The sequence below is a fragment of the Pongo abelii genome, chromosome 7 (assembly GCF_028885655.2).
Source record: "Pongo abelii isolate AG06213 chromosome 7, NHGRI_mPonAbe1-v2.0_pri, whole genome shotgun sequence".
Lineage (NCBI taxonomy): Eukaryota > Metazoa > Chordata > Mammalia > Primates > Hominidae > Pongo > Pongo abelii.
The window spans coordinates 65989335-66016050 of NC_071992.2; the positions used below are offsets into that span (position 1 = coordinate 65989335).

Here is a 26716-nt window from a genome sequence, read left to right on the forward strand (position 1 = left end):
CTAGGATAATACCAGTTAAAACAATTAAATCCGCTGGGCATGGTGGCTCACCCCTGTAATCACAGCAATTTGGGAGGCCGAGGCCGGCAGATCACTTGAGATCAGGAGTTCAAGACCAGCCTGGCCAACATGGTGAAACCCTGTCTCTACTAAAAATACAAAAATTAGCTGGGCGCAGTGGTGAGGGCCTGTAGTCACAGCTACTCAGGAGGCTGAGGCAGGAGAATCACTTGAACTCGGGAGGCAGAAGTTGCAGTGAGCCGAGATTGTACCACTGCACTCCAGCCTAGGCAACAGAGCGAGACTCTGTTTCAAAAAAATAAAAATAAAAATAAATAAGTAAATCATTTAAACACCATCCCTTATTTTAATCTGAGAGTGAGATTAGCAAAGGAGAGTGAAGAAATCTATTAATACAACATGAATGAACACACAACAAAGACAAGTGTACTGAGTAGTGACATAGTTTCTAGGTCATTTAATACATCTTCTCTGTTTGGGAAATTCACAACTTCAGGTCTCAGGGATGGACTCAATGCAGTCAATACCAGCACTTCTCAACTGCCTTACTTAACTCAGACCATTAAAATGTATAACCTACCTGAAACTACGGAGCCACAGTCTAGAAACTAGTTCCTCAGAGATCTGAATGTTCCAGCAGGCCCCTAATCTACATAGAGCAATGTTTCTGTTAATTGGGAAGTGTAAGAAACCCATCCCATAAGAAAGTGGTCCACTTTTGAGCAGTTACTAAACACCTTTTTTTAAGCCACTCATTTTAAACTTTTAATTTTTCTGAAAAATCCATGCTTGTTAGTCAAAATGTACACAGAAAAATACACATGTATCCATTTGTAATGGTTCTCATTACAAACATTACATTAGGATTGGAACTATATCAGGCATATTCATATCTTTAGGTAATTTTGCTACTGACATGACTTCTGAGCATTTTTATAGTGCCATAAAAAAAGCACTGTATGTTTGTATCCAATTAAGGAGTAGATGTTTACTGCTGGCTTATTAATTTCCAGACATTTTTTAAAGACATTCACAGAGAAAGAGTATTCTTATTATTGATTGGGACCACAGATCTTGATAAGAACGCCACACAAACTCAAGACCCCAACTCTCCTCTGGTCTGTTACATCCTTGCATTGCATTTTCCCTAACAAACATTGCCCACAGCAGATTCATTACCATTTAAATAACCAGAGGAGCCCTCCTCCAAGTCTTCAATATGGAACAATGGCCATGGAGGGAGGGCAGCAGAGGAACCACCCTCAGTGGGGGCCTGCTCCCTGTCTCTGTGCCATGCACCTACCCTACAGGTGCTACCAGGTGGCGGTGCGCACAGAGGAAAGAGCCGAGGCCTTCAGGTCAGCTGTGGGACCTTAGAAAATGGATTTCATTTCCAGGAGCCTTATTTTCCTCATATGTAAATCAGGGATAATAACACCCACTTTGAAAGACTCAGGACAATTATATGAGCTAGGTGTTTCCATGAATCACCTATCCATGGCCAGAGGTGAGAAGAGCTAAAAATGGTGTGTGTCAGTATGAGGGGCACACAGCCCTGGTCTCTACACGGAGCCATTGCTCCCTTGCAGGGCACCGCTGTGGTCATCACAGCCCACACCCTGCCATGCCCTCTATCTCTCCCTCTGCTCAGCAGGCCCTGTGTCCCACCCCAGGGACATTGGAGAAGAAGCAAAGGAGTGTTACTAGTTGCCATTCGTATGGTTTGTATATTGCTCTCTGCTCCCCCAACATTCTGAAGAGGGGGGACTATTTCCTTATTCCTGGATCTAATCACTAAGAACCTGAGGTAAGAGAAAGAATGCCACCCTCCCTGGAGTACCACATTCCTTTTTGCTGTGTCCGATAAAGCACCACCACAGTGAAAAAGACAACCCTGACTCAGGTGTCACTGAGTCTGGCTCTGTCACCCAGGCTGGAGTGCAATGGCACGATCTGGGCTCACTGCAACCTTTGCCTCCAGGGTCCAAGCGATTCTCTTGCCTTAGCCTCCCAAGTAGCTGGGATTACAGGTGCCCACCATCACGCCTGGCTAATTTTTGTATTTTTAGTGGAGACGGGATTTCGCCATGTTTGCCAGGCTGGTCTTGAACTCCTGACCTCAAACAATCCACCCACCTTGGCTTCCCAAAGTGCTGGGATTACAGGCAAGAGCCACCACACCCGGCCAGTGTTCTATCACACTTCTAGCAGTGGCTTTCAATTTCCTCCCCTGACCACAAGTCTCTAGTACTACTTAGGTACAGAGAATGATCATTTTAGTCACAGAGAACATCAGAACTCCCAGGCCCATGGCCACTACACGGAGCAGGCATGAGGCTATGGTGGCCCTTGTGTCATTGGCGTCCAGAGGAGCTGCAAGTATCCTCCATGTGACAGACACCTGCTCAGCTGTGAAGACGTCAGCATGTTCTGCTCCAGAACCATCAAGTCCTCAGTTCACCTCTAGGTTTCAACAAACAATACATCTTTTCTCTGGCCCTGGCTCCACCACTTACTCATCTTTGGACTTTGAGAAAGTCATCTAATATTTCTGAGCCACACTTTCATCAAAGGAGAAAGAAATCCACATTTCTAAAGGGATATTGTGAGAACAAAACAGATGCTTATAGAAGCACCTTAGGGAAAGTTTGGTTTATAAACGGTGATGTTGTAGATATCACCAATTCTGTTGTGCCATTAGGGAAAGTTTTTTCCTGACTCTATCAAAATTTCCTTGTACTTCCAATGAGCACTACTGCAACATCTTATGAAGAATCAATAGTCTAAGTTAGCCAAGTTACTATAAACTTTCATTTCTCTCTTGTTAGATGAACCCCAAGAAGTAGATATAGTCAGTACCAAGTGATTGGCATTTGATCTTTGGTGCAGAAATCTGAAATGCAGTAAGAAGGCAGAGGCCAGTTTTGCCAGCAAGTGTCCCCATTCTAACAAGGTTAGTGTGGAATGGAAGAGGATGGGCAGCTTGGGAGCCTCTGTTTTTCCTGGTGTCCACCCCTTCGTCATCCGTCAGATTTCCAAAAGGGAAGGTCCGTTTTGTTGGCTTTTTGTGTATCTTTGTTTAAATCGCATAATCTTTACCACTGAAAACAATTCAAGCTTGCAAACATGCACATCAACCCAGATCGTGCTCATTGCATTATTACTGACCTGCACAGCAGTCTTGCCACACTTGCAGGTCCACCTTCGGGATCTCACTGCAGCTCAGGTAATCCTGTGGGTATTCTGCTTTTACAAAGACATCAGCCTGCACTTGCTGAATGCTGTCACCATTGTCACAAAGCACCCGACCCAGGGATGCCTGCTTCAGCTGAGTGAGTTGTGCCGGGGTAAATACTCCAGGGTTTTCATACCAGAACCTGGTAGTCAACAAAAAAAAGCATTGTCATGGGTCTGTGGCCTGAGAACTCAGCTGCATGTCAAACAGCCACAATGCACCAAGAAGAGCTCAACATAAAAGATGCATACTCAAGGAATTATGCTTGTTCTCCAACTGAATATCCTTTTAATTTTCTCCAATATTTACAACGTTCTTAAATCACATGCTTCTGAACTATCACTTTCTACTCAAGCTTTACAAAATGATTCAAAGGAAAGTTTTCTAAGGTTTTCCTCCAAAAAAGAAAAGTCCATTATTACATTTTTAAATTTTTTTTAATTTTTAAGTTTTTTTTGAGACGGAGTCTCATTCACTCTGTAGCCCAGGTTGGAGTGCAGTGGCATGATCTCAGCTCACTGCAACCTCCACCTCCCGAGTTCACGCAACTTTCCTGACTCAGCCTCCCAAGTAGCTGGGATTACAGGCTCCTGTCACCACGCCTGGCTAATTTTTATATCGTTACTAGAGATGGGGATTCGCCATGTTAGCCAGGCTAGTCTTGATCTCCTGGCCTCAAGTGATCTGCCCACCTTGGCCTCCCAAACTGTTGGGATTACAGGCATGAGCCACCGCGCCTAGCCCTATTGTTACATTTAAATTCCATGAACTAACCTTAGAAAGTGTCTGAGCAATGTAATATTAACATGTTTGCCTAAGAAGAAAATAGCACTTTTGATAATTAATATATACTATTTGATTATATCTATCAACTAACTAGAATAAGCACATTCAATTTTAAATGAAAGGATACAATCAATTTTAAATAAAAGAACTATTAAAGTCAATCTTTGGGTACATTCAGTAAAGTCAATCCTTGGGTTCATTCATTCAGTAAATATTTGAATATCATATGCCAAGCACTTTTTTGTGCTGGGTATAGAGCAGGAAATTAAAATGGTAGGCAAAAAGACTTCTTGCCACTATCTTGATGTTATGGACTGAGCTGTGTCCCCCTAAAATGTATATGTTGAAGTCCTATGCCCCAGTACCTTCGAAGGTGACTCTATTTGGAGACAGGGCCTTTACATAAGTATTTAAGGTAAAAATAGACCGTGTGTGTGAGCCCGAACCCAGTACGACTGGTGTCCTTATAAGAAAAGGATGTGGACATAGATAACAGAAGGAAGACCATTTGAAGACACAGGGAGAAGATGCCGTATACAAGCTGAAAGAGACGCTCCAGTAGGAATCAACTCTGCTGATGCCTTGATCAGCATCTAACCTCCAGAATTGTAAGAATAACAAATTTCTGTTGTCTAAGCTATCCACGCTATGGGGCTTTGTTACAACAGCCTGGCAAACTAATATATATGGGGAAGACAGCTTAACCCCCAAACTGAAGCTTTTTCAATTATTTTCAGTCTTTCACTGAATACATTTTTAAACTATTGCCAACTGAGCACATTAACCCAATTATGTGAGTCAAGAAATACAGTGTTAAAAATTATTTTAAAAAATTAATGAAATATACTATTAATTGTTACCAATGTGCAATAAAGGGAATTAAATCCTTTGCTACTTGCTCTACAATTTGTAGAGGGAAGAGATTTAAAGTAAAGAATAATTGTTATTGTAACTTTAATTAAAAACTAAGCTCTGGGCTTTGTTTCAAGTCTTATATACATCATCTCTGCAATAATACAAAAGGTTATATTGTCAAACAGATTTACAAGATTCCTAGATCTTACTCAACACTAAGCTTCACTAATGATTCAGAAGATATCATGCCCTGGAACATACTTGATTCCAAGCAATAGAAGAGCACGTGTCCACTCAGGAGAGGCTGCTTAGGTTTGTATTTCTTGGTTTTTATTCTTGGTTAGTCTTGGAACAGTAAACAGATTACATGACTAACTTACATTCTCCAGCCTGCTGTTTCCCATTATTTCATGATTAAATTTATTTACAATGAACACTTTAGATAAACCAAGAAATTTTAGAGAAGAGTTCCCAGTTATCTTTCCACTCATAAATGCCCTCATAATGTAATTTTACAAGGAGATCTGGTCTAGCGTCATCAGGTCTTCCTCCATGAGAATGAAGGGAGGGAATCTCAAGGCTGCTATCAATTCCTTCCTTCTCAACATCATTGAAGGCTGCAGACATCCTATGGAATAGGTACGATTGTTACTCACACTTTACAGATGAGGAACCTGGTTCCGAGTGATACATGTCTAAAGTCAAACAGCTGTAAGTGGTGAGACTCAGATTTAAGCACAACGTAGTCCATCTAGCCTTCATCCTCTCAATCACCAACTTCTATTGCCTTTTGAGAAATTATTTTTCTTCCCTTCTTACAAAGATTTACAAAAATAGATGTTATCTGATAATATTGGTGGTTACAAAAGTTCTGTCACCTAATGCTGTCTGATATTTATTATACTCAATATGCATTAAATCATAAAAATATGAATCACAATGTTATACATATACATTTTGGGTCAAAAACAACTTTTGTGATATTTAATAAGTATAACAGATAATCCTTCACCTATCTCCGTCTCTTAGCCGCTGAAACTGGGTAACAAACAGGCACATAAGTGTTGGTCCCACTCTCGTACCGGGAATCAGGTCTTCAACCATAAGGGCGGGCCAGAGGTCAATGTCACCTGGAAAGCTGTACAACCTGGAACAGAGACAGGCAGATAGCACATGCCTGAGACTGGAAGTGGAATTGAAAATATTCCTTATATGAATGACCACTAAGCATTATTTTATCCACACAAAAAAAGAAAAGTAGATATGATTATTACTGTATTCTCATTTCATGGGGGAAAGCACTCAAATGAAGGAACCCTCAGGGATCACCCCGTAGGCAGGAGGCAGAGTCATAACCTAACCAAGAACATATGACACCAAGCCTCATGCAATGTCCCCTGTGCAATTCTTTATAATTATTCTCTAAGCATATGGAGTATAACTGTATATATATATATATGCAAGTGTGTGTGTGTTATGTCATGTATAAATGCATCTAGCTAATTCCTTCAGAAATACATGGAAAATTGACAATTCAGCATTGAGAAATATCCACGTAAGTGTATATGCTAGGTATGCTAAAAAGTCAATAGAAAATCATAATTTGCGGAGATGATAAGATAATAAGTGTTAGGTAAGTTTTCTCTTGCTAAAAAGGCAATAAGTATTTGATCTAAGGTTTGAAGCAACTTTTAAAAACAACAAACAAACAAAAAAGCACAATGCAAATGTTGATTATAAGCCAACAGCCTTGGCTCACCACTCAGAGAAAGAAAATATGATCCATATGCTTGACGCTCCCAGTAGGAGCCACTCTGATTGTTTTTTTTTCTCTGTACTCTAATGATAAACGTGACACCAACTTTACTTGTCCCTTATTTTATTTTATTTCATACATATGATTCCCTAAACTACAAATAGTTTAGTTTGCATGTTTTAGCCTTGTCACAAATGGAAATATAATATTCATACTTCCTTTTTTTTCACTCAACAGTTTACTTGGCAACGCCATTGTGTGGTTGCATATATTTGTACTTTTTTCATTTTCTCTGCTGTATAGTAAACAGTCTATTATTGGAAACCATTCCAATTTAGTTTAGTTACACTGATGATGAATACTTGTGAGGTTTTTCAATTTTTACACTATGAACATTCTCTACATGTTTCTTCATATGCACAAGAGTTTCTCTAGACTAGGCGTCAGCAAATTTTTATGATAAAGGGCCAGAGAGCCAGTATTTTCAGCTTTGTGGGACAACTATGGGTTCTGTTGCAACTACCCAACTCCTGTTTTGCATAAAAGCAGCCATAGACAACATATAAACAAACAGACATAGTTGTGTTCCAATAAAACTTTATTTACAAAATTAGAAAAATAGGTCAGATTTGGCCACTTAGCTGTGGTTTGCAGATCCCTGCTCTAGATTATGTTGGGCAAGAGCTAGAATTCTGAGGGCAGAGTATAATATCTTCAATTTTAATAGTTAATGCCAAACTGCTATATGAAATTGATGTATGATTCATATTCCCATAATGAGTATACAGGATTACTCTATGATAGATATCCATATGTATATCTTCAATTTTAATAGACAATGCCAAACTGCTATCCAAAATGGATGTACAATTCATACTTCCACAAGAAGCATATCAAAATTCTCAATGTCACCTGGAGAGCTATACAGCCTGGAACAGACAGTCATATTATTACTTGACACATTGTAAATTATTCCATTTTACTTTATTTTGTTAGTCAACTCTCATCACTACCGCCCTTCCCCACTTTCTCCTTCTTGGTTTCTGATAATAGGTGGACTTTTTAGATTTCCAAGTGCCTGCTTGAATGTTTGAGTGCTGTTTAACTCCGGTTTGAATGTTGTGTTATTGTTTCCTCCTGTTTCAATTCTTTTTCTGAGAGATTTTTCCTCTGAAATGTTTTGATTTGCATTTCTGTTTTCTTGTTACATAGCTTTATTTGAAATACATCTCTCTCTCTCTTTCTCTCTTTTAATTCCTATGCATTTCATGAAATGAATTTCTGGTTGGGTAGCATACTCTTCTTTCACTACAGGGAAGTGCAGTCTTTTTGATGTCTGTTTTGGTGGTGATGGGGAGAAGTGGGAGTTAACATGTTTTGTTTCTCTTCTCTTTTTTTTTTTTTTTTTTTTTTTTTTTTTTTTAGACAGAGTCTTGCTCTGTCGCCCAGGCTGGAGTGCAGTGGCACGATCTCAGTTCACTGCAAGCTCTACCTCCCGGGTTCAGGCCATTCTCCTGCCTCAGCCTCCTGAGTAACTGGGACTACCGACGCCCGCCATGACGCCCGGCTAATTTTTTTGTATTTTTAGTAGAGACGGGGTTTTACCGTGTTAGCCAGGATGGTCTCGATCTCCTGACCTCGTGATCCACCCTCCTCAGCCTCCCAAAGTGCTGGGATTACAGGCTCGAGCCACCGCACCAGCCTTGTTTCTCTTTAAGTGCTAGAGCATCCTTAATTTCATTTCATTCTGCTTTAATGTCACTATCAAATCTGAAGGGGCACTCTACCCTTTCTCTAAACACACACACATACACACACACACAAAGCCATCTCTGGACACTCTCAGATTTGTAACTGGTGTTGATAACTTCCAGGTTTCCAGAATTTCACTTGACAACTTAGTACTTGGTGCTGGAGTTTTTCCTTCCAAGGGATTTTTTTTTTTTTAAGAGACAGGGTCTCACTTTGTTGCCCATGCTGGACTGCAGTGGTGCAATTGAGAGGTGACAGCGTGCTGGCAGCCCTCGCAGCCCTCACTCACTCTCCTAGCCTCCTCGGCCTCCGCGGCCAGAACCCACTCTGGCCGCGCTTGAGGGGCCCTTCAGCCCGCTGCTGCACTGTGGGAACCCCTCTCTGGGCTGACTGAGGCCGGAGCCGGCTCCCTCAGCTTGCAGGGATGTGTGGAGGGAGAGGTGCAAGAGGGAACAGGGGCTGTGAACGGTGCTTGCGGGCCAGTGCAAATTCCGGGTGGGCATGGGCTCAGGGGGCCACACACTGGGAGCAGCCAGCTGGCACCACCAGCCCCAGGCAGTGATGGGCTTAGCACCCAGGCCAGCAGCTGTGGAGGGTGCGCCAGGTCCCCCAGCAGTTCCGGCCAGCCAGTGCTGTGCTCAAATTCTCCACCGGGCCTCAGCTGCCTCCCTGCAGGGTAGGGCTCAGGACCCGCAGCCCACCATGCCTGAGCCTCCCCCACACTGTGGGCTCCTGTGCATCCTGAGCCTCTGGGATGAGCGCCACCCCCTGCTCCTGCTCCACAGCGCCCAGTCCCATCGACTGCCCAAGGGCTGAGGAGTGTGGAAGCAGGACACGGGACTGGCAAGCAGCTCCACCTGCGGCCTGGTGCAGCATCCACTGGGTGAAGCCAGCTGGACTCCTGAGTCTAGTGGGGACTTGGAGAACCTTTATGTCTAGCTAAGGGATCGTAAATACACCAATCAGCACTCTGTGTCTAGCTCAAGGTTTGTAAATGCACCAATCAGCACTGTGTATCTAGCTAATCTGGTGGAGACTTGGAGAACGTTTATGTCTAGCTAAGGTATTGTAAATACACCAATCAGCACTCTGTCTAGCTCAAGGTTTGTAAATACACCAATCAGCACCCTGTGTCTAGCTCAAGGTTTGTAAATGCACCAATCAGCGCTCTGTGTCTAGCTAATCTAGTGGGGACTTGGAGAATTTTTGTGTCTAGCTCAGGAATTGTAAATGCACCAATCAGCACCCTGTCAAAACAGACCAATCAGCTCTCTGTAAAATGGACCAATCAGCAGGATGTGGGTGGGACCAGAAAAGGGAATAAAAGCAGGCTGCCCCAGCCAGCAGTGGCAACCCACTGGGGTCCCCTTTCACTGTGTGGAAGATTTGTTGTTTTGCCCTTTGCAACAAATCTTGCTGCTGCTCACTCTTTGGGCCGGCACTGCACTGCTTTTATGAGCTGTAACACTTGCTGTGAAAATCTGCAGCTTCACTCCTGAGGCCAGCAAGACCAGGAATCCACTGGGAGGAATGAGCAACTCAGGACGGGAGGAACGAACAGCTCCAGACGCGCCACCTTAAGAGCTGTAACACTCACTGTGAAGGTCTGCAGCTTCACTCCTGAAGCCAGTAAGACCATAAACCCACCAGAAGGAAAAAACTCTGAACATGTCCAAACATCAGAAGGAACAAACTCCGGACACATCACCTTTAAGAACTGTAACACTCACCGCGAGGGTCCGCGGCTTCAGTCTTCAAGTCAGTGAGACCAAGAACCCACTAATTCCGGACACACAATCACAGCTCACTGTAGCTTTAAGCTCCCGGGCTCAAGGGCTCCTCTTGCCACAGCGCCAGGATGCCCCAGCCTTTTCTGTATGTTTTCTTCCGTCCTTCCCATTCCTTTGTCCGTGGAGATTTTTTTAATTGGCTTACCCTTCTTTTTCCCAATCCCACGAACTTCCAGCGAACATGGAGTTCCAGTGGCAGCTCCGATAACTTGTTATTTTCAAACTTGCCGTTGAAACTCATGCTATTTTCTGTCTCTCACTAATTCTGAAGGTATGAGTCATGTGTTATTTTGTGTTCTCTTTGTTGATCTTACAGATTTGGAGAAGGCTGTGGTGAGAGATTTAGAAGTAAGGGACAATTATTTTCTTAGGTCTAACCTGAAAATATGTCTTTTTCAAAAAATTTCTGGTAATCTGAGGAGTGTGAAATGGTGTTTCATTATGATTCTGGATCTTCCTAATGAATTATACAATTGAATATCTTCTACATGTTGATTGAAAATTTAGTTTTTTCTTATGTGAAATGTGTATTTATACCTTTTATCCTTTTTTAATTGGATTTTTTTTCTTACTGTTAATTCTCTACATATTCTGAATGCTAATACTGTGATCTATGTCCAAATGTATTCCTTGTATTTGTGGTGCTTTTAATCATTCTCATTATGTTGGATTCTGATGAAAATATTTTCTTAATCTTAAGGTCATTTCATCAATATTTATATAAATTTTACAAGTTTTTGTACCTTACTGAAAATTTATTTCTTTCCCCAATGCCATAGAGATATTCTCTTTTATTTTTTGTGAAGTTAAAATTTTGCCTCTCAGACTTAATTCCCCTATCTATCTGGAATTGATTTTCATATATGATATGAGATCAGAATCCATACTCATTTTTAATCCAAGGGTAGCCAGTTGGTACTGCACCACTCACTGAATATGTCCTCACTTCTCACCGATGTTTCTTGCAGCTCTTTCAAATATAGTATTTCCATATATGAGCCCTTTTTCTTGTGGCTTTCTATTCTATTCTATTGTCTTAATTACTAAAACTTTATAGCAGGGTATCCAATCTCTTGGCTTCCCTGGGCCACATTGAAAAAAGAAGAATTATCTTGGGCCACACATAAAATACATAACACTAAGAATAGCTGATGAGCTAAAAAAACACACACACACACACACACACAAAACTCATAATATTTTAAGAAAGTCTATGAATTTGTGTCGGGCCACAGTCCAAGCCATCTTGGGCTGCATGGCTCCCGCAAGCCGCAGGTTGGACAAGTTTGCTTTATAGGAAGGGTTGCTAACTGGAACATCAAGCCACCCTACCATGTTCCTCTTGGCCATCAGCTTTACCAATTTAATTTTAAAATGAGCTGTTGATGCCACAAAGAAGCACTACTAAGCTCTTCATTGGCACTACAATAAATATATCATTTGGGGGAAGTACTGACATATCAATATGACTGAATCTTTCTACACCTGAGAATGTTAGTTGTCTCCACTCTTTAATAACTATCTGTAAGTCTTCTAATTATCATTACAATACAATGCACGGCTTGTTAGACTTTTTCTTTACCTTTTCTTCTCTTTGGAAAAGCGATTTTTCTTTATATTCATTCCCATTTACTACATAGAGTATTTGCAAAAAAAGTAATATGGCAGTTTTATCCTTTCTGATCTTTATCTTTTTCTTATGTTATTGTCTTGGTTGTTTTTTTCAATACAATTTTGAAGTTGCTGCCATTTATGTCTATTCATGTTTTTAAATGGAATGCTTCTAACATTTAATTAATGCTTACAATAGATTTTTGAGATGTTCTTTAGTTAGGATGTTCCATTTTTCCTAGAATTCTAACAGCCTTTCTTAAATTCTAGAGCAATGTTGCATTTTATATGGAATGTTTTTTCTGCCAATACTGAAATGATCACCTTTTTCTTTTTAATCAGCTTATGGCCTAAATTATATCAACACTTTAAAAATCTTGGACCAATTATATTACTGAAATGAACCTATTATGGTCATGTTATATATGTATGTATATATGGCATTCAACTTGAGTTTTCAGTGCTTTGTTTATAATTTTTATATACATTTATATGAGATGTTGTCTTGTAAATTTCCTTGCCTCGTACTGTTACTGTTTATTTTAATATCAAAATGTTACTGGCCTGAGAAAGTAAGTTAGATAGTGCTCCTTCTTTTGCATTCCCTAAATGACTCCATGGGCCTTTGGAACCACCCAAATTACATTTATAAATGGAACACTAGGTTTGATTGAAGAGCATATGTCAAAACTTTATTCTGAAAATCTTCTTTCCCACTTAGGTCTTCTAGAGTCTTTTGCCAAAGCACTTTGTTTCTCTTTATTGTTCTGTGTCTTATCCTGTGTTTCCAATAAAATGAGTAAAAAAAAAAAATTTTGTCCAAGGCTGCACCAACCTCCAAAGTAAGTAAACAATATTTTGTTAGGTAAGAACTAAATTTTAATTATTGCTATGAGTTGAGTTGTGTTCCCATGAAAAGATATTAACATGGGGAAGTCCTGGCCCCCAGTATCTGCTAATATGGTAATACTATTTGGAGGTAGGATCTTTGCTGATGTAATCAAGTTAAGATTAGGTCATTAGGGTGGACCCTGATCCAATATGACTGGTGTCCTTATTTATTTATTTATTTGTTTATTTATTTATTTTTGAGACAGAGTCTTGCTCTGTCGCCCAGGCTAGAGTGCAGTGGTGCAATCTCGGCTCACTGCAAGCTCCACTTCCCGGGTTCACGCCATTCTCCTGTCTCAGCCTCCCGAGTAGCTGGGACTATAGGCACCCGTCACCACGCCCAGCTAATTTTTTTTATTTTTTTACCAGAGGCCCAAAAGATATGATTTAATAAGAAAAATAGAAACACTAATGACAGGTTAACTGCTAAATTATGGCTACTGCTGACTTTAACTTTCATAACAATAGTGAATTTTTTTTAATTATACTTTAAGTTTTAGGGTACATGTGCATGAATGTGCAGGTTTGTTACATATGTATACATGTGCAGAGATGGGGTTTCACCATGTTAACCCAGGATGGTCTCGATCTCCTGACCTTGTGATCCGCCCGCCTTGGCCTCCCAAAGTGCTGGGATTACAGGCGTGAGCCTCCGCTCCCGGCCATGGTGTCCTTATCTTTATTTATTTATTTTTTTTCTTTATTTTTTTTTTCTTTTATTATTATTATTATTATACTTTAGGTTTTATGGTACATGTGCGCAATGTGCAGGTAAGTTACATATGTATACATGTGCCATGCTGGTGCACTGCACCCACCAACTCGTCATCTAGCATTAGGTATATCTCCCAATGCTATCCCTCCCCCTGTCCTTATCTTTAAAAGAGCAGTTTGAACACAGACCAAGAGTGAGAATGCTGTCCTACAGCAGAGGCAGGGACTGAGGCACTGCAGCTGCAAGTCAGGGAAACCAAGGGTCGCCGGGAAACCACCAGAAACTAGGAAGAGCAAAGGATTCTCTCCTCCAAGATCCTGAGGAAGCATGGCCCTGCTGACACCTTGATTCCAGATTTCCAGACTCCAGAGCTGTGGGATGATAAACTTCTGATGTCTTAAGCCACACAGTGTGTGGTCCGTTGTTACGACAGCCTAGAAAACTAACATAATTATGACCTTCCATTGACTTTATGCTAAATTCACTCCTAATTTTTAAAACAATTTTCCTGCCAAACATGAGACTATTGTCCTAAATCTTACACCTGCTTATTTTTAGTATAATGTAATTTTAATGTATCTTTGAAGAGACCCTTCAATTAATTTTTTAATAGGCTTGATTTTGTACAGCAGTTTTAGGTTCACAGCCAAACTGAGTGAAAGGTACAGAGATTTATCATACACCCCTGCATTACTTCTTTAAAATAAGTTAAAAAAAAAGATATATTGATCTCTGAATGGTTAGAATTAAATTATGCAGAATATGAGAAATAATAATAATGGAAATCAGGAAGTTACATAGGGTCAGATTTATGTCTATGAACTGTAAGAGTCCAGAAAAAAATAGTACTTAGAAGTTTTAGAAGTTAGAACATTGAACTTTCCCAGAGAGTATAATCCTGGCTTTGTTAATTTCAGTTCTTCATCATTGATCTGTTTCTCATGTCTTAAATAATTCAGCTAAACATTAACTATTCCTATCCTTATTGTTCTATATTACTTTACCATGGCTCACCACAGCAGCTCCAAGAAATGTTGGGAGTCTTCGTGCATATCCTATACAAGTAATTTATTAATCATGTAAAGCCTATGTTTGGAAAAATAAATCCTCTCCACTTTCCTTAGAGGGAAGTCTGAGATCCATAAGCTCTCAAAACATTTCTTATTAATTCATCTGCATTACTCTGGAGAATGTCAATTCTATTTTTTTTAACTTTTTCAATCGTAGACATTGTAGCTCTTCTTTTGTGGTTATAATTGGTCATTAGTAAGATTATAAAGCAGCTTCTGTATTAATAGCTTTGGTATATCATTTCACTTGTCAACTTTTGTCCCCAAACCTAATGTTAAACATTTGTTCCATACCTTAAAATGATAATCCAATACAAAGCGGCATGGTTTTATGAGAGCAAAGACATCTGTAATCTGAGATGGCATCCGAGGGGACTGTCCCTGAAAGTGAGAATGACAATACACACCAAGCCCCTTTCTGTTGTGTGCAGCAGCAAATACAAAGGGCACTGGTACCTTTCGCCAGAATTCCCCTAAATGCAGACAACATGAGAGAGTACTGCCCAAAGCAGGGCTGCAAACTGCCATCTTAAAATCTCCTGGCTTTGGTAATGTACCATCTAACTGTGTTTAAATTTACCTTTTAACCTTTTCCATGATTGCAAACCAAAAACACACATGGAATAATAAGAGTAAACAGTCTAGCTATATTAAAAAAAAAAAGTAGTGCTTTTATCGGTATTTTGATATAAGAAAGTTGAAAGAAAAGATTTGCAGACCTTGAAATGAACTATTTCATGCCACAAAGACCACAGTGTCAATCCATATCTAATTTCATAATGACAGGTTGACTTAAAGTCAGCTTTAGAAGGAAGGATAATAATAATAATAATAACTTTCATTCAACTGGATCATTCACAGAGACACAAGGGCAGAGGTCCTGTATGGAATCCTTTCAGGGTTATACATGCTCACCTGATTCAGAGAGTGCAAGATAGATATGCAGCAATGTATGGTGTTAATGAAACAAATAAAAATCCTTCCCCAAAACACAAAGGAAAGGTGCTTTGTGATAAAGTGTCCTTGTGGAAAAGCTTTCTGAGAGACATCTGGATTTTCAGAGCAAATATGATCATTTAGTAGCTTTTAGAGAAAAAATATATTTGAAACATGTCCTTTGGCAAAAAAGGCAAAATGCCCTTGTGTACTTTCACACAGAACAAAATTTCCTCTGCCTCAGGATGACTGCATCAATTTAAGGGAAGTAAATGACATTTTACATCAGAGAAATTAAAACAATGAAAACATCCTAGCCCACTAGCATGATTAGTCAGATCAGACACATGGTACAAAACAATCTTATGGTTACCAGCACAGAAATAAAGGTGAATGACAAAAAAAAATCTTATGGTTAATTTGTCATTTCACAACACCAGACAGAAAAATTGTTTCTTTACTTGGAAGAAAATTTTCCCAGAATACTTTTTATTAAAAGCTATCTTGGGACTCTAGATATCTAATTTCCTCAAAAATCTTAAGGACATCACATTTTTGTAAAAATAAATTCTTCTACAATTAAAAACGTATGCATTTTAGAAAACTATATATAAAACTCTATGTTAACAAACATATCTGTAACAGAAATAGCACAGAAAAGTAAACAAATGGGAAAAATGACTCAAGCGACTTTTATTTTTAAACAAGGATATAATACTATTCATTTTTTGCTTTTATGGGAGGAGGAACTTTTCTTTCTACTACTACTTTAAAGGAGGAAAATAATCTAAGCTATTTATATAAGATTTTACATAGAACTAAAATGTGATAGTCATCAAATTTTCAAAAGCAGAGTACAGAATATAGAACTCTGTAATTATGTCTAGTAATAAAAATAATCATTTATACTTTGTTTTGTGATTAGAGGAAAAAGGAAAGAAGGGATATAAATATAAGAAGAAAATTAAGAAACTGAATAAAATCAATGAAGGCAGAGACATCAAGAACAAGACAGAGATAAGTCCAGACAGTCATTGAGACTGAGATAGACTTCCACATAAGAAAAGAGACAGGTCCATATCCAATAAAAATTCACATGTATTGAACTAAGTAGCATATTTGAACAATACTTACAGCATGACAGCTATTAACAATTAAATCATTTTTTAACTCCAGTGGATAAATTTGCTTTTCACTGTCACCTTCAGGATGAAATACAAATAAGATTTTAAAGCTATTTTATTAAATTCTACCTACATACGGTAACCCTTTGAAATCCTGGGCCTGAGACATGTTCTCCTTTTATTTAAAAGGTTGACTAAATAAACATCAAGTGTTAAAGACACAGAGTCTCCAGGTGAGACTCCCTACATCATAACAACAGAAGCAGAAAAATAGCTAAAAAGGAAAAAAAAAAACAAACCACTTTCCACTGTGTAGGACAATGTCATTAAATATTATGTTTACACACTACATAAGATTAGTTAGCATACATTCTGGGGTAAGCTACAGTAATAAATCATGCTTTTAATTTCTGATTGAGAAATTAAAGATTAACTTTCCATTCAATCCACATATTCCTAAGGATTCCCTGAGTTTTCTAGCCACCAATCTAGACTAAAAAAACGGCTAATTAACAGCCCCTGATTTAAAGAGCATAGGCCAGTCAGAAGGCATAAACAGATATTTAAAACATAAACTACGTTTTTATACCATGTGATATGGTTTGGCTGTGTCCCTGCCCAAATCTCATCTTGAATTGTAGCTCCCATAATTCCCATGTGTTGTGGAGGGAATCTGGTGGGAGATAACTGAATCATAGGGTGGTTTCCCCATACTGTTCTCCTGGTACTGAGTAAGTCTCACAAGAGCTAATGGTTTTATAAGGGGTTTCTCCTTCCACTTGGCTCTCATTCTCTCTTGCCTGCCACCATGTAAGACGTGCCTTTCACCTTCCACTATGATTGTGAGGCCTCCCAGCCGAGTGGAACTGTAAGTTCATTAAACCTCTTTTTCTTTATAAATTACCCAGTCTCCGGTATGTGTTTATCAAGCAGCATGAAAATGGACTAATAGACCATGGTATTGATATAAAAGCAGATAATGAATAAAAGAATAGGTCTCCATTGGTGGAATTCAAGACACTTAACAGAAATGTTGGGTGATTTATTCTTTTTTTTTTTTTTTTTTGACATAAGACTCTTGCTCTGTCACCCAGGCTAGAGTGCAGTGGCGCGATCTCAGCTCACCACAACCTCTGCCTCCCAGGTTCAAGCAATTCTTCTGCCTCAGCCTCTGGAGTACCTGGGACTACAGGCACATGCCACCATGCCCGGCTAATTTTTGTATTTTTAGTAGAGATGGGGTTTCACCATATTGGCCAGGCTGGTCTCGAACTCCTGACCTTGTGATCTGCCTGCCTCAGCCTCCCAAAGTGCTGAGATTACAGGCGTGAGCCACTGTGCCTGGCCGGGTGATTTATTCTAAGCTTCAGAAATCACACCCCTATGTCATGACACTGGAAGTAGTAAGATAGATGATGACTGATAGAAAAAGAGATAAAGATAGATATAGAGAGATGACAGAGAATTAGAAGCAAGTGATAGATGACTGATAAAGAGAGGTAGAGATGATATAGAGATAAAGAGAGATAATAGAAATAGATAATAGATATATAGATAGGTAAGTGGATAAATAGATGATAGATGGAAACCTCGTCTCTACTAAAAATATAAAAATTAGCCAAGTGAATAGAAATAGATAATAGATATATAGATAGGTAAGTGGATAAATAGATGATAGATGGAAACCTCGTCTCTACTAAAAATATAAAAATTAGCCAAGTGCGGTGGCACACACCTGTAGTCCCAGCTACTAGGGAGGCTGAGGCAGAAGAATTGCATGAACCCAGGAGGTGGAGGTTGCAGTGAGCCAAGATAGCACCACTGCACTCCAGCCTGAGTGACAGATGACAGAACAAGACTCTGTCTCAAAAAAAAAAAAAAAAAAGAAAAGAGTCTTTTCTACATGCCAGCCAAGTGACAAGCATTTTATTTCTATTACTCTATTTAATCAACTGTATACACTTGATTTATAAATTTCATTTATGTCCTCAAAACTGCAAAACTATTTTGGCTTGATGCTCTGACTTTTTTCCAATCTTATGAAGTCCATTATGATGTGAGAGCTTCTCCACTCAAATCTGATTTCCCACTGTTCTACTCTTTCACAGTCAGAGATGAACTAAGCTTATACTTCATTCAGCAAAGGAAGCCTATAGTTAGGACCTCCTCAACTGTCCACCACAAATCATGCCACTGCATAGATCTCATAATTACCACCCACTCTTACAATTCTCCCTTTTAGACAACATTCTAAACTGATGAAAATTATGCAGTTATAAAAATGAACAGGCTTCATTTTGTTTCTCCAGCTCATAAGTCCCAATAGGGCCTATTGCATTGAAATTTAAAAGCAATGTTAACTATGGTAATAGAGACATGTTTTGTTTCCAGGTGGGCATGCTCCAGTGAGGGGCCATAAGGAGGTCTCATTTTGTATGCCAGGTCCCATCAAACAGAGTAACTGCTGGCTCTCATGAGAGCCATGTCTAGAAGAAGTCAGAGATTGCCTCTACGTTCGGTAGGAAAAAATCCTATGAGAGTTTAGCAGTGTTTGTCACAGAAGCAGTAGGGGAGACTGGTCACACAATTGCTAGTTTTTTGCCTGTCCTAAGCCAGTGAGTGCTTCGTCATTCACTACAGTATCAGTTGTGTACCTTTTATTAAGCAAATAGGTGGAATAAAGTAGGTATAATAAATATTTATGAATTAACGTAATTACTAATTGAATGAATACATGAATATTACAGTAAAAAAAGATGTTTCTACTTCAAAACTGCTAAAAATGTTTTTGTTGTTTTTATTTTCACCTTAAATATGTTTTCAAGTTTTATTGAATGTCATTTTGGTATACTCTGAGATGACTGAATGGGTTTTATAACTGTATATTCTAATATAATATCCTATATTGATACTAACTCAGTTTTATATTCTGGACTTATATTAATTATTCCTCCTTAATCATGTTGCACTATTCTTAAACTATTCATGATTTGACTGACAAGCATTTTTTTAATGTTATTCCCTATAAAAAATGACTTTAGGGTTAACATTACAGATCCTTTCTTAAGGTTTATACCAGAGGCATGCTAATTTCAGCTAATAAATCAAGTAGCTTATCATCTTTTTATATATTCCATAATACTGTATAATGTGCTCTTTAAAATTTGAAATATTTTGTCTAGCTAGAACTCAGAAACTATTAAAAGTAATTTTTCAATGATTTCAAATGGATGTAGGCTCTGTTTTGATATTGGCTTTCTTATTATTCGAAGACCAAATAGAAAATTATTCAATTACTATGATTTTCAAGCTATCTTTATAAAAACACAAATAGTAATTTCTTAGAAACCTGTTTTTTTATGTTTTTGTAACTTAACTTTCAGTTTGGGAACATATTAATCAATTAGTCTTTTTTTCATCTTTTTACTTTATTAACTTTTGCTTTTGTATTTATTCTTTCCAACTTGAGTTAGACACTTAACATAAGTGAAAAATATCTGCTATGCTCATCCTGTGAGATTTTTGGTTGTTGATTACCATAGCCTCGCATATCTAGACTGATGCAGGTTTCAAATACATACATTCTACTTCCTAAGTGAAATGTTCTGCAGATGAGTACATTGGTACTGGTTCTGTTCATTAAATGTGAGGACTCAAGTCTTTCTTCAATTTTATAACTCTTCTATTGCTAACCCTTCAAACTGGATCTCTCTCTCTCATTCCTGTTTTCTACCTCTTGGAACTTCTATAAATATTTGATGTTTTCAATCTTTTCTCTCTATCTCTAAATCTCTCTTATTATTTATTCTTCTCATCTGTCTGTACTACTCGCTGAGTGAATTCTTCAGATTTATCTTCCAGTTCACTATTTTTTTAATTCAGCTATTTCTAGTATGCTGTTTCACTATCTACTGAGATCTTAATTTAAATTATATATATCATGTATTGAAATTCAGTTTTTCAAATACCTGTATTTTTACCTTTTCCTTTTAACATGGTTTCTATTCATTCTCTTACTTAATTTAATGTTAAATGCACATACTTTAGAGTCTCTCCTATTGTTTTAATCTCCCTAAGTTCCATTTTTATTTTGTTTTGTTTTGTTGCTTTTCATTTATTCTCATTGCTGACTATCTTGCAGCTATGTATTTCCTGATATGAATTTTAACTTGCATGTGTGAGAAGGAGAGAACTTCTTGGTAGTTTGGTTTGTCATTCCCGTGATTGTCTGTATGCACCAGGTCGTAAAAGAACGCCTAGAGAGTGATTTCACACGTGCTTGTGTGAGGATTTCAGGGGTTTCATGTGCCCCTGGGCTGTTTTTCATGTTAATTTATCTTCTTGTCTTTCCAGCACCATGGTGTTTGAGTAAATTCAGATTCTTTTCCTGTGTAACACAGGCTGGGATTTGAATTTCAAAAATTTTCCTGTTTCATTTCAGCCTCAGTCCCTGATGTTTACTTGAGAAACCGTATTGCTGCTTCCTCTTTCCTGACGGGAAGGCATTTTCTAGTTCCCTTCATCCTTGCAGAGATGAGGCAGGATTTCAGGCTTTCTGCAGAGAACTCTGTTTCAGGCCTCTGACTAGGTGGATTCTGTATCTCCTTACCCTGTATGGGTACTAAAACCTCAACTTCTGATCCCTCAGAGCGATGTCTATGACTGATAATCATGGGCCAAGACAGCACATTCATTCCTGATTTCTCCCTGGCTTTTAAGTTTCCTTGTCCTTTGTGACATATAAGAATTGCCCATTTGTTTGAGCTTCTTTATGTTTAAAGCCATTCTTTATAGTTTTACTTTTTGTTCAATGGTTCTATGTATTTTTTAGCAAAAAGGAAGCTTATTTTACTGAACTGATTATTTGCCAAGAAATTCTCAAACTGCCAGTGAAAAGAGGCTATTAGTCAAATGCCTTATAAAGCAAATCATTCTCTGTTCTGTTTAAAGTAGCTTTTATGTCACATTTCCTCATAGTGGAACAGGCAAGAAAAACAAAGAAAAGGTTTTAATATTATATATAGCACAAATGTTTATATATTTAATTCATTTTCAATTATTATTTCAGGTAATTAAAAATAGAAAATAAGCTAATGACTTCACTAGCTATGGAAAAGATGCCCCCCACCAAAAAAAAAAATCTATTCTAGCTAAAAAATGTTATGAAGTACCATTCATTGTTAATGAGAAAATGAGGATATAGGCCAAACTATCCAAATGTTGCAAAGAACATCTGGCATTATGCAAAATGAAAGTAAATGTTGACTTAATTCAGTCTTTAAAAACATTCTAAACTGATTCAAACTAGTTTTTGTCTGCCTTAGGCTCATAAGTATTTGCAAAGGAGAGTATTTTAGAGCCATTTAAAAGCATTCAGTAAGTTTCCTGTGGCAACCAATGAATAATATGCCCAGGGAAGTGGAAACTCAGACAGATCATGCAATTTGCCGAAGATCACAAAGTTAATTACTAGGAACCCAAAAAAGCACCTAGGTAGTATTTTCAGCACATTTTCCGAAATTCTCCGCCTTCTCCATATTAATTCTGGATGAAATAAGTACAAATATTAATTCACAGATATCTTTATTATAATTTATAAAGCCTTTAAAATATTTTCTGTGTATTCTATAAATTTGCATGATAACAGTTACTGGTCTCTTCACACAAAAACATAAAGCACATTGACTGCTTTCCTCATTTCTAGCCAATAAGTGATGTGGATTCAGGTTCTCTGAGGATCTCTATTTGTTTAATGCGGTGATAAGCCGACCTCACTAAATGGCATAAAGCACAGATTATCAACAGCAACAGTGGTGCCATTTCTATTGTGAGGTTAGGAGAAATTGATTGGCATAAAAATTAATATCAAAGTTCCTCAAATTTAACGTAAAGAGAAGATTAGAGAGTATACAAATGGGAGTATTCTCACTTACAGCCATTTGAAAATATATTTCCTGAGCAAAAGAAAATACTGAGTTACACATCACTGACTATGAATTTCACTTAATTTAAAGCCAGTCTCCTGTGTTTTCATTCTGAAGTATACATTTTATGTGAATGTCATGCCACTCTGAAACGAAAAGGAAAGAATTGCTACCTATGGAAAGACAGGTTTCCACCTTTACTTAAAGAATGCTTTTTCTTTAATTTTCCTGGATTTTAATTTCCTAAATTTCCATAATTGGAGACCAATGCAGATTCACTTACACATGGCACTCAGATGTGTGCATAGACTTAGCATCCAGGCACTCTGTCAAGTGCTTGACATACTTTAAATTATTTCATCTTCTCAGTAAACTGATGAGACACATACAGTGATCCTCATATTAGGGATGAGAAGTATGAGACTAAGAACAAGTACAAAAGGCTCCACAGTGAGAAGGAAATGAAGAGAGCACATATAACACCATGGTCTGACATCAGAGCCTTTATGCCTGTATTGCTAAGTGCTGGGTTATGCTGTTTCTCATAGCCTACTTCTGTGCTAAAGCTGAAGCAAAACAGAAAATAAAAACAAACATCGGTAGTTGTGTCATAGCAGTGCACCACCCTTCAAAGATGCCCATGGCCTAATCTTTGGAACCTGTGAATATGTCACCTTACATGGCAAAAGAGATTTTGCCAATGTGATTCACCAAAGGATATCAAGAGGGGAAGACCATTGTGCATTATCTGGGTGGGCCCAATGTAATCACAAGAGTTCTTAAAAGTGGAAAAGGGAATAGGAGAGTGAAAAGAAGGGGCCCCAGTGAAGGAGTGTGGGCAGCCTCTAGAAGGGGGAAAGATGGGGAAACAAATCCTCCCATGAAGCCACCTGAGAGGGCACAGCCCTGATTTTAGCCCAGCAAGACCAATTTCCGACTCCTGACCTCTGAACTACAAGACAATAAATCTGTCTTCTTTTAAGGCATCTATTTTATGGTAATTCATTACAGCAGTCACAGGAAATAATATAGTAGCTAAAAGCATCAACTTTGGAATCATATAGATTCAGATTAAAACCCGCATTCTCCAGTTGACAACTCCATGTCCTTGGGAAAGTTAACACCATCTCATGAGATAACAAAAGTGTTAATGGAAAGTGTGAATGTGCCCAGGGCATATACAGAAGACATCCGCCTCAAACTATTCTATATATGTTGGAGCACGAATAATTATTTTTAAAAATAGCACTTCATGTAATAAATTGTCTTACAAAATGAGAGGTGATGTATGTCACAAAACACTCCTTTTTGTGCAACAAACGCCAGCCAAATATGAAGGAAAAATTATTACTATTAGACTAAAGCTATCCTTTCCATAAAACCTAAGAGGTTAACAAGAAAAATATGGCTTCCATTTGGGGACTTTTTTGATATGACTGTCTCATATTGAGGTGAGAAAATTATAACTCTGAAGAGGAACAGTATCATTCCCAAGTCCTGAGATATATTAGAAAAACTCATCAAAGAATATCCTTCTTCAATCGTGCTTTCATTCTGTAACAGTAGGCATCGGCAAACTATTCTTAAAGGGTGGCTAGTATACCCTTGGACTTTTCAAGCCATACAATCTTTGTTGCAACTATTCAACTCTGCCAGGTAGTGGGACATACAGAATGTTAAGTAAATATGTCTGGCTATGTAACAAACTATTCATAAGAACAACGGCCAGCCTGCAGGCTGTGGTTTGCCAAACCCTGCGTTAAAGTGGCATCTTGAACTGAAGGGTGTTCACTCTAACTGAAGTTTTAGCATTCACAGTGCCCTCTTTTATTCTCAAAAGTGCCCTGGGGTACATAGCCCTGGTCCTATGGCCACACAGGCCTAGAAGTCTCTGCTCTGCCCAGGATCCCACAAAGGCACTTGATTGCGGAATACAAGGTGTATTTATTCACCTTGGAAGACCCCAAGTGTAGATAGGGACTGTCCTAGACATATGGCACAATGATCATCCCATGTCTGCCTCACATTTCACAAAGATGAGCACATTCAGCAACCCCATGAGATATAACCTGCTCAAAGGAAGGGAAAGGGTGTGTCATGGGTCTGTATTTGCTGAGTAACAACTACCCAGAGGCAGAGTTCCCAGGAAGCAAGTGAAGATGACTCTACAGAGCCCTAACCACAAGGGCCACTCCCAAGACCCTAGAGAGAGCCTGCAAGGTATTCACGCAGTCACAAGTGTGCATAAAGTGTGTGTGCATATAAGCGTCAGGCCCTCCTTGACTTTGTAGACACTATTCCAGATGCTGGGTGAACACACTCAACAAAAGAGCTCTCAGAGGACTGGGATGGGGCTCAACAAATTCAGAACTATCACCTGCTCACTCACTCTCCAGAAATCATCAATGCAGGTATGATGTTCAATTCACTTGTGCTGCCTCTCCCTCAAATTCTGGTTTATAACAGTGACTTAATAAATGTCTGTGAAATGTAGATATCAATGCATTCAATGCAGGAGAAAAGGTAAGTCATTCTAAAAGAAAATATTTTTAAAAAATGATTTAGTGAGTTAAAGAGATAAGAAAAAAGGGAATTCAAATTATGAGACAAAAGAAACAACCAAGATTTTTTAAGTATATATTGAATTGAAAAATAATGGGTGAAGCTGTGAAAGAGAGGATTTAGAGAGATTAAAAGACGATATAATTTGGTTTCAAAGAGGATACAAAATGTTACAGAGGAACTGAAAAATCAGTAGAAGACGGGACACTGAGAAGAGATACATAGAAAAACAGGAAATAAATGGCTATGTTCCTTCTTGCTTGCTTGCTTTTGTTTTGGCAGAGAATAAAAGAGCTTTCCAAAACTTTAAAAAATCTATTACTGCCTATGAGACCCATACTTAACTCCAATTTACTCTCAGGGCAGTTAGCCCACCACCCCCAACTCTGCCAGCAGAATGCCACTGAGTAATGGGACTGTCACAGGACAACCCCACAGCTCCTCACTGCTCCTTTCTTGTTTTTCTATGGGAAGATTATCTAAGATTATAGCTAATTTATGACTACCTACGCCTCTCTTGCTACAGGTACTGACACTAATGGATCTTAGCTGCACTTGGCTGTGCAATAAATCAGTTCTATAGATCAGCAATAAACACAGCTATAGCAGGGAACGCAGCTTCAGCAGACCACCTATGCCTGCGAGAAGAAAGGGATGGGCTAGACGGGGAATGGGAATTTGACTGCAGGATTCATGTGCGTATGATGTGTGATTTGGATGGATGGCTAAACTGAGTTTTTTCTCTTTCCACACGCCAACGCCAGACACCTGGTTGCAAGCCTCTGGCTGCAGGCACCATATGTGCTGCTGGATGGGGTATTGCAGCACAGGGACGTGGGAAGACCCACTGTCCCCAGAGGCCTTCCCGACCGGAGTGCAGAGCGCCTGTATCTCCACATGACTCAGCAATGACTGTGGCCTGAGAGTGCCTGGCTGCACAGAAACATCAATCTGGGATTTAAAAATAAACAGGCTGGGTGAGGTGGCTCACGCCTGTAATCCCAGCACTTTGGGAGGCTCAGGCAGGTGGATCACCTGAGGTCAGGAGTTCCAGACCAGCCTGACCAACATGGAGAAACTCCGTCTCTACTAAAAATACAAAAATTAGCCGGGCATAGTCGTGCATGCCTGTAATCCCAGATACTCAGGATGCTGAGGGCAGGAGAATCGCTTGAATGTGAGAGGCAGAGGTTGAGGTGAGCCGAGATTGCACCATTGCATTCCAGCCTGGGCAACAAGAACGAAACTCCGTCTCAAAAGTAATGGTAATAATAATAATAATAAACAAATAAACCATTCATACTGTAGTCCAGATATTCCTTCCAATCAGTCCTGCTACAAGATCTTGTGTTGGAAGCAATTTTCAAGCTTTTCCTCATGGATGGAAAAAAGGACTTACTTACATTTTTAGCTTCTAAACAGTCACTTTGCACTTGAAACCTGCAAACTTATTTGCTATACTTTATTTTTGAATATTTTGATGGCTGTCTCTGCCATAGCCACTCAACTGTAGTCTTCACACATCTGTCATATATGCCCATATATATTAGGTCTGATACAAAACCAAAATATGTTATTAAGGGTTTGGGCAGATATATAAAAAGTTGAACACATTTCAGTTTACTGCTGTTCTTAAAGTGATTGTCAACTGCAGACCATTCTTGTACTTATGAAATAAAATATAAGTA

The 26716-nt window shown here is 38.8% G+C and overlaps 1 protein-coding gene across 7 annotated transcripts in view; it reads right to left on the bottom strand.

The window, feature by feature from the left end:
* The window catches only part of PXDNL (peroxidasin like), a 522985-nt gene that overhangs the window by 49535 nt on the left and 446734 nt on the right, over positions 1-26716 (bottom strand). For 6 of the 7 annotated variants that reach the window (XM_054561591.2, XM_054561594.2, XM_054561592.2 and 3 more), the window contains 2 exons: positions 5910-6044; positions 3190-3398 (listed from right to left, as the gene is read on the bottom strand). In XM_054561591.2, the coding sequence (XP_054417566.2) occupies positions 3190-3398; positions 5910-6044 (344 nt within the window). Of the gene's footprint in view, positions 1-3189; positions 3399-5909; positions 6045-10059; positions 10524-26716 lie in introns of those variants that run through there. The other variant, XM_054561597.2, reaches the window with a different exon arrangement.